The sequence below is a fragment of the Pseudophryne corroboree genome, chromosome 2 (assembly GCF_028390025.1).
Source record: "Pseudophryne corroboree isolate aPseCor3 chromosome 2, aPseCor3.hap2, whole genome shotgun sequence".
NCBI lineage: Eukaryota > Metazoa > Chordata > Amphibia > Anura > Myobatrachidae > Pseudophryne > Pseudophryne corroboree.
This window is the reverse complement of record NC_086445.1, coordinates 841,547,260-841,555,404: the sequence shown is the minus strand read 5'-3', so window position 1 is coordinate 841,555,404 and position 8,145 is coordinate 841,547,260. Positions and strand designations below refer to the sequence as shown.

At 39.5% G+C, this 8,145-nt stretch overlaps 1 protein-coding gene across 1 annotated transcript in view; it reads right to left on the bottom strand.

Moving 5' to 3' along the window:
* Positions 1-1,452: 1,452 nt before the first annotated feature.
* The window catches only part of PHEX (phosphate regulating endopeptidase X-linked), a 433,913-nt gene continuing 427,220 nt past the window's right edge, over positions 1,453-8,145 (bottom strand). The window contains exon 22 of the mRNA XM_063955773.1: positions 1,453-6,211. Within this exon, the coding sequence (XP_063811843.1) occupies positions 6,109-6,211 (103 nt within the window). The 3' untranslated portion in view covers positions 1,453-6,108. The remainder of the gene's footprint in view (positions 6,212-8,145) is intronic.

The following is an 8,145-nucleotide window of genomic DNA, read 5'->3' as shown; positions in this document are numbered from 1 at the left end:
TATCTCATTGACTGGAAGGGCTATGGTCCTGAAGAACGCTCTTGGACCAATGCCTCTGACGTCCAAGCTCCTGCCTTGGTCCGAAATTTCCACGCAAAGTTTCCTTTAAAGCCTAAGAAGTGTCCTGGGGCCACTCCTAAAGGGGGGGGTGCTGTCACGATCCGGGTATCTGGACGCCATTACTTACCCTTCAGATGCCTCCTAAGGCGGGCTCAGCGTTCCAGGACCGGATTCCGCTGTTCCTGAGTTTCCACATGCAGAGTGGTGTTTTCATCAGCCGCGGCCTCCGCTGTGCCCGCGTGGTTAAATGTGCATCTATCAGCCTGGCGTCTCCTGTCTCCGGTGGCCGGCGCCGCCATTACTGTTTCCCAGACCACATGGATTACAAACCAAACTTCCCTCCAAGTGTCTGCATGGGCGCAGCCATCTTGGATTCTGTCATCTGATCATTTCCACCAATCTGCTGTCTGTGTTGTTGATTTGCATAATTGCCTAGCCAACCCCTTCCTTGCTGCAGGTATAAGTAAGCTGTACCTGAGCAAGGAAGACGTCAGTGCTTTGGTTGTCAAACCTAGTTCCTGTTTGTCTCTCTTCTATGATTGTCTTCCAGGTTCCAGCTCCTGTCTCAAGACTTCCACCATAGAGACCCGCACCAGCATTCCACCTGCGGTGTAGCCTGACTCTCCAATCCATTGTGGATTCATCTGTTTCCAGCTACAACACTACCTGCTTCCAGCCTCAGCTTCCAGCAGAGTACAGCTTCCCTTAAAGGGCCGGTGTCCTTTCTACACTTTACCACTCTCCACCGGAATTATTATTTCTCCGCTCTCAAGTTCTACATTTCAGTTCACATTTCATCGCTCCCAAAGTTCATTTATTATTTAACTGGTTCCAGCCAGTATCCACTCCGTGCTAACAACAGTCTGGTTCCAGCCAGTATCCACAGCAGCTGTTTTACCTTCAGCAACCCAGCTCTTCCTGGAACACCAGCTGGTACAATCCTGGGTTATCTCCATTGCTACAGCCGGGCCTGGTAAGGACTTTCCATCTAGAAGATCATAAGAACTATCTCACACTACCAGTGCCCTGTGGCTCCTGCCATGCTGTAGTACTCAGGAACTGTATTTATTCTTTGCTGACTTTTACGTTTTCTTTTATTGCTGCTGTGATGCGGAGTTGTCATAATAAACATCATTGACTTTTATCTAAGTTGTCGTGGTCACGCCTTCGGGCAGTTATTATTCATGCTACTTACATGTCCAGGGGTCTGATACAACCTCCCAGGTTCCGGTACATCTCAGCCCCTACAACTGAGGCTGCCTCCCGTCAGCTCAGGCCCTCAGTTGTGACAATTGGCATCGAATGCAACTGCAAATCAGGTCCATAATGTTTAGAATTTTTTTTCTGTTTATTAAACATTCTTTTCTACTTTTCATCTTTTATCCATCTGTATTTTTTTGTTTTTGTTTTCTTTTTTTTTAATCATAGGAGCTTGTTTTTGGTCTCACTTATAGTCAGCACTTATAGATTACCCATACACTACAGGAATTCCTCTTGTCAATGAGGAAGCTAACACTTTCCCATAAAGCAATGCTATACATCGCAATTAGTTGGTGCAAATCACAGAAAGAAGGTGAAAAGATAAAGCTACATATTTTATAGACATTTTAGGAGAATATGTGCCATAAAAGCGAAATACAGTATGTCTGTTGGTGAAAATCCTCTAAACACCAAAATCTCATGGTATATGAGAGCCAATTTCACACAGTATATTGGCAGAATATTTTGTGCTGGCCCACATTGGTAAGGATTAGATAAACTGGAATTTAGTGACATTCTATAGAAATGATAGAAAACATTTCCACAAGTCTGCTTTGTAAATCATCTTTAACTGTGATCAATATATTTTACGCATTTTAGCACAATGAAAATCTCTGTCTATATGTTATGTTATAATATTTATTAAAGACAGAAGAGATGCCATTTCAACAAAAACATGTGAGGTATAAAAATTAAATGATGTAATATTTTAGGATGTGAATGTCTGAAGCACAGGAAACAGATTTACAGTTTGGTTTGGCAGTGTTTAAACCCCAAAACTGGAGCAGATATTGGAATTAATATGGGTTGTTATAAAAGATGGGAATTGTCCGATACAATTTTGTTTGACAAAAGGCTATCCTATGGGGTCTAGTGGGTGTAAAGGTACTAGGTGGTGAAGGCTTTATTTTGTGTCTTCTGTGGTCATAGGCTTACTCATTTCCTATAAATTCCCAACCTCCCTCCATTAGTTGTTGTCTTTGTTGTTTGTTTGTAGCTGGAAAGAACTGCAGACTACCCTTCAATACACAGGTAAGCCTAATGTCATCATATTGGGGTCAGCAACGCATGCCAGATGGATCTGGCATGGAGGTCTGGCTTTGTTGTTGTCACCAAAACAGTGGGCCCAAGTAAATGCTTGTTGAAGCCAATTGCATTGGTCAAGTGGCAATACTGATAGCTGATCTTTCCTTAATTTGTCACAATACTGGTTACATTTTAAATAAAGCTTCCAATTTTTAGTCAATCCTACAACTCACGTGTCTCTATTTATGTGTGTTTTTATATATAAATATATATATATAGATATATATACACACACACACACATATATATATATATATAGAGTTATATTTCAGTTTAAGGATAACAATCCATCATAAAATGCAGAAGTGTGTAAAGTCTGTTACATTAGGTACATTAGGGGTTTTGGGGCATTTTGTGGCTTGTCCCTATGTACATACTTACCTTATATCATTGGGCCTGAACTTGCTGCTTCTTTGTCTAAAGGGAGGTACTGACGGGAGAGATGTGTGCTGAGCGATCTTAACACAGACCGCTCAGCACACATCTCTTACCCCGCTCAGCACAGTGTGATGTGCTGAGCGAGACGGACGGGGGGGGGGAACAGGGGGCCGCTCACTTCACACAGCGGTGAAGTGAGCGACACGCTATATTGAGCCTGCATGCAGGCTCAATCTAGCACCGGCGATAGCGATGCGCGGGGCCACGCATCGCTATCGCTGGGGGGCATACACACGGCAGATCCGTGCTTAAAATCTAAGCAATCTAGTCAGATTGCTTGGATTTTAAACACGGATCTCTCCGTGTGTACCCCCCTTTAGTGCTTGTTCTAGCCTTTGTCCCTTCTGTCTTTGTATTTTTCTGTGTGTTGTGTATCTTATTTTATCAATTCCATTGTTTACATTAGCCAATTTCCATTTTCTTCTCTTATTGTTAACACCTTCCCTTGTTTCTTGTCATGTCCTGTTACCACAACTTGCCCTGCTGTAATTCCCCAATAAGAGCAAATTTCGTCAGTAGTGTTTTGGTAACAGAGCCCTTTCTTTCTCTTTCTTTGTGTTATTCATGCCACAGTCTTGTTGTTAATAGCCTATTTATCATTTAATATAAGGGATTCCCAGATGTACCATTGGAGTCATCACAGCAGATATCTCTGATATCTAAACATCCCTCCCATTTCTGACCATAAAGCAAGGGGACTGCAATGTAGATTTAAGTTCTGGAGTGAGAAGCATTCTGGAGATAGGCCCCAATAGCTAGTGACATCTGAAGATGGGGTTAGCCTCTGGTAGCCCTTGGGTTACTGTAAAGGGGATTTTTCATAGCAGGATCCTCCAGATCCCTGACCATGTCCCCTCACTAACACATATGCTGGTCAATGGCCATGCATGTGTAGTACGCCCATATACATTGAATCGGGAAGCAGAGTGGTAGCATTGCCCATAGCTGGAACTGGCTTTTATCAGAGCCCGTCTCAGCACGAACAGAATTGTACATTCCTGTGAAAATTTTAGTTTTCACAGTGCAAATAGATGCAAAAAAATATTTACCAAATCCTTATTAACCTCTTCAGGCACAAATTTTTAATTTTAGAGATATATAATTTAAAGATTTTTTATATACATTTTATTGAAAAGACAATAAATTTCAAGTTAAGAAAAAATAGTTTTAGATATTTACTAATTTAGTTATAAATACACATTCAGACTTCAAAAGGTTTTGCAATTAAAAATAACCATTAAGTAAATTAACTCATATGTGCCAGTATCCATAATGAGGTTAAATTTGCGGATTGTGATAAATATGCCTCATAGTCTGTTGCATCTTTTCCTTTGACTCCTGGTATTGTCATCTGCCTGAATAACTATCGATTGCAGACCCTGACAATTCGGGTGTACTATGTTTGGCCAGCACTCGGTATTCCAGTGCCCAGCATACCGGTGCCAGGATCACAATCGCCAGAATGCTGGCAACAGGACAAGCGCAAAAGAGCACCTTGTGGGCTCACTGCATTTGCCACGCTATTTATTCTCCCACCAGGGGTGTAGTGGACACCCCAAGAGGGAGAATAGTTGTCGGTATACCGGCTGTTGGGATCTCGGCGCCGGTATGCTGAGCACCGGGATCCCGACAGCCGGTATATCGAGTGCCTCCCTGACAATTCTCTTGTTGTGACTACTTCCCTTGGTTAATATATCAGTATTGATATGCCCATAAATCATATTCTTTCTCTCTTTAATTTCCCAAATGCCCTTTCCATTTATGTTAGTTCCTGCCTTGGAATTATATTCTCCATCAACCAATTATTACACAAATCTACTTTTAGTACTTTAAAAAATTCATTCAAAAGTACCCTAAAACATTTAGTATTATATGTAAAGGGAGTAAATCAATTACATATAAAGAAGCCATTTTTGTTCATTTATTGTACTGTGAATTTCCTGCATAGTTCTCATAATTTAATTGCCTGCCCTAACTGTACTGTGTGCAATGCAACTTTATTTTAAAAATTATGATAAAGCTTTTTTTATGTACAGTACCTCCTACTAAGCACATTCTACACCAATCTTTAAAAGAATGCACGTCACATATTTTTCAACTTTTTAATAAATTGACTAAAAATTAAATACAGATTTGGTTTCTATGTTGACTGCAACGCCAATATTGTTTTTGGGCCACTAATAAATATTGTTTTTAACTTTCCTGTAGTTTGTTAAAGTCAGTTCTCATTTACCGACAATTTACAGTATGTATGCAAGCCCACATTATAATGGTTGCCTACAGTTTGTTTGAAACCTACTAAAGTTGATCAGTTAACTGTTTGTTTTTTATCCGTTTAAATGCAGTTCACAAATTTGCCACAATATTCAAGGACAGCATCAGGGGTTAATCTACTGTGAAAATAATGAAGTTTAAGCTTCAGGGCTCCAAATCCCAGAAGGGCCCTGAAGAAACTTTTTTGAGTACATTTTCAACAAAATGGAAGGAGTTTTATTAGTGAATGTTATTAAAATAAGGTTATTTTTGTGATAGAATCATCACTCTTCTCACTTGTGCATTTTAACACCAAAAATCAGATTTTTACCTCTTGTTTTTTTTATTTTCTGTATGGTTACAGCTCATCACCAATAACACCATGACAACCAGGATTGTAGTACAGCATAGCAGCTTGGATGCGCTTAGCTTAGTACCACGGAGGCTGTTGGGAGTTTTAGTCTAGCTCTGTGATTTGCGCTCTGCAAATAGCGCAAAACATGTATCCGTTTTAAACTACAATTTCCGACAGTCTGCAGAACTTCTCTTTGTGAAATTCTCAGGAATGGCAGAGCCCAAGGAGGCCTGTCCTAGGCTGGGAGCGATGAAAGGTGAAAAGGAGCCAGGGGTGCTGTCCTTGCAAGGGCCTTGTTGCATGTTTCTCTATTATTGCTGGATGTGAAGGGGCATTACAATTCAAGCCCCAAAAATGTAGGTCGCCACTGGACAGCATACATGTTTGTTCCCTATGTGAATTTTTGTATAAGCAAACTTTGCTCTGTACTAATCTTGATCTAAATTCTATTTTGTACAAATTAAAAATACATTTATTCAAATCAGATTATAATTCAAGACTGATAGTGTATATAAATGACCATTAATAAAGCAGCATTACATTTACTTCCAAATCTTCAAGATAGCTTTAAGAAATTCAACTGGATAGTCCTCTTTGGTTTCAAAAATTTCAAATGATATAACAGTCCTTCTATTATATAAAATGTGCCTTCACTTCTACCAAACTCGACATGAATTATTTCCACGATTCATTAATGAATTTTCTGGACAATTGAAAGCTTTACGAAATTCTTCAAAATTACTCATTGCACCAATTACCCTGGAAAAAAAAATATTTTAGAGTTAAAAATTAAATTGCCTCTCTATAAATCCTAAATTACTTACAGAAAAAATAAATTGAAATATGCAATTGTAAGCTGCAAACATTACAATATTCAAATGTGTTAATATCTTTAATATTAAAACCAGCATTTGTGAGGATTTTTAGATTTTCATTATCTGACTACAGACAGAAAATCCAGTAAGTACACGGTTGTATTTGCACATACACTCAATTTTCCTCCCTAATATTTTTAAATTTTATAAAAAAATGTAAATTTCCACAGTATTTGTATTAAACATTTTGAAGTAATGCATTATAGAATATAATATGTACTATTGCAGGATTTTGGAACATATGGTTATTCATTTTTAATAAGATATCAATTTAACTAAGTAGCAGGTAATTGAAAATACATTTGTAAAAGACATCCAAAGGAAAGACACACAAATCCAAAAATAGTTGGAATTAACACCTTAAATTCTAAGAAAACCCCATGACCTTAATCAGGGGCATATTAAGAGAGAAGGGGAGCCCGTGTGTAGTCTCCTTTTCAGTCTTCTCCTTTTTAGCCATAAGGGGATAGACTTAAGCACTGTGGGAATAGACTTGAGCACTGTGGGAATAGACTCGAGCACTGTGTAAGAGCACATGCATTAGTCAGCATTTTGCTAATGATTTTTCTACTGTGCATTCGCAAATTAGCAGGAAAATGGCTGCTGCACCATTCCCCCCGTGATTTGTGCAGTGTTGCTCTGTCAACGTGGGATTCCGGAGTGGTAAGTGTAAAAAAACATAAGAACGGGGTGGGGGGGGGGGGGCCCAGCCTCCCATATCCAGAGGCCCGTGTGCACAACACATCCTGCTCCCATTATCTGATCTGACAGTTGAAAGTATTATTGATGAAAATTTAGCAAATACTGTTCATATCAAAAGGGAAAAAAGTGAGTGAAATTAAGGCCCTCATTCCGAGTTGTTCGCTCGGTATTTTTCATCGCATCGCAGTGAAAATCCGCTTAGTACGCATGCGCAATGTTCGCACTGCGACTGCGCCAAGTAACTTTACTATGAAGAAAGTATTTTTACTCACGGCTTTTTCTTCGCTCCGGCGATCGTAATGTGATTGACAGGAAATGGGTGTTACTGGGCGGATACACGGCGTTTCAGGGGCGTGTGGCTGAAAACGCTACCGTTTCCGGAAAAAACGCAGGAGTGGCCGGGGAAACGGTGGGAGTGCCTGGGCGAACGCTGGGTGTGTTTGTGACGACAACCAGGAACGACAAGCACTGAAATGATCGCACAGGCAGAGTAAGTCTGGAGCTACTCTGAAACTGCTAACTCGTTTGTAATCGCAATATTGCGCGTACATCGGTCGCAATTTTAAGAAGCTAAGATTCACTCCCAGTAGGCGGCGGCTTAGCGTGTGTAACTCTGCTACATTCGCCTTGCGAGCGAACAACTCGGAATGAGGGCCTAAATAAACTTAACTGCACACTATTATGCAAATGACAAATACAATGGTCCATTAGTTTTTATTCTCTGTGCTTTACTCTCAGTGATATTTTATTCTCTGAGATTTTTTTCCTAGTGCTTTATTTGCTATACAGTACCTGCTGGGGGTTTATCTTGTTGTGGCCTTGTTAAGGCGATGCTTCTCTATGTCAACTATCCATTAAGTTGAGTTTTATTTTAGACTAACACTAGCAATGCTAAAGTGCTGTATAGTGAGCAGTTATTATTAATACATGTTTGATATTTCTATGAAAAATAAATACAAGTGTTGGAAAGAATTTACAAAAGTACAATAACAAGTTTGTGAAATAAAGAAAAATAGTTTTGGATGTCTGAAAATTTAAATATCTAATGCTCAGTAATAGGAATTCTATAATGTCATCAACATTGTTCATCCATTTATCAAAAGTAATTTAGCAAAA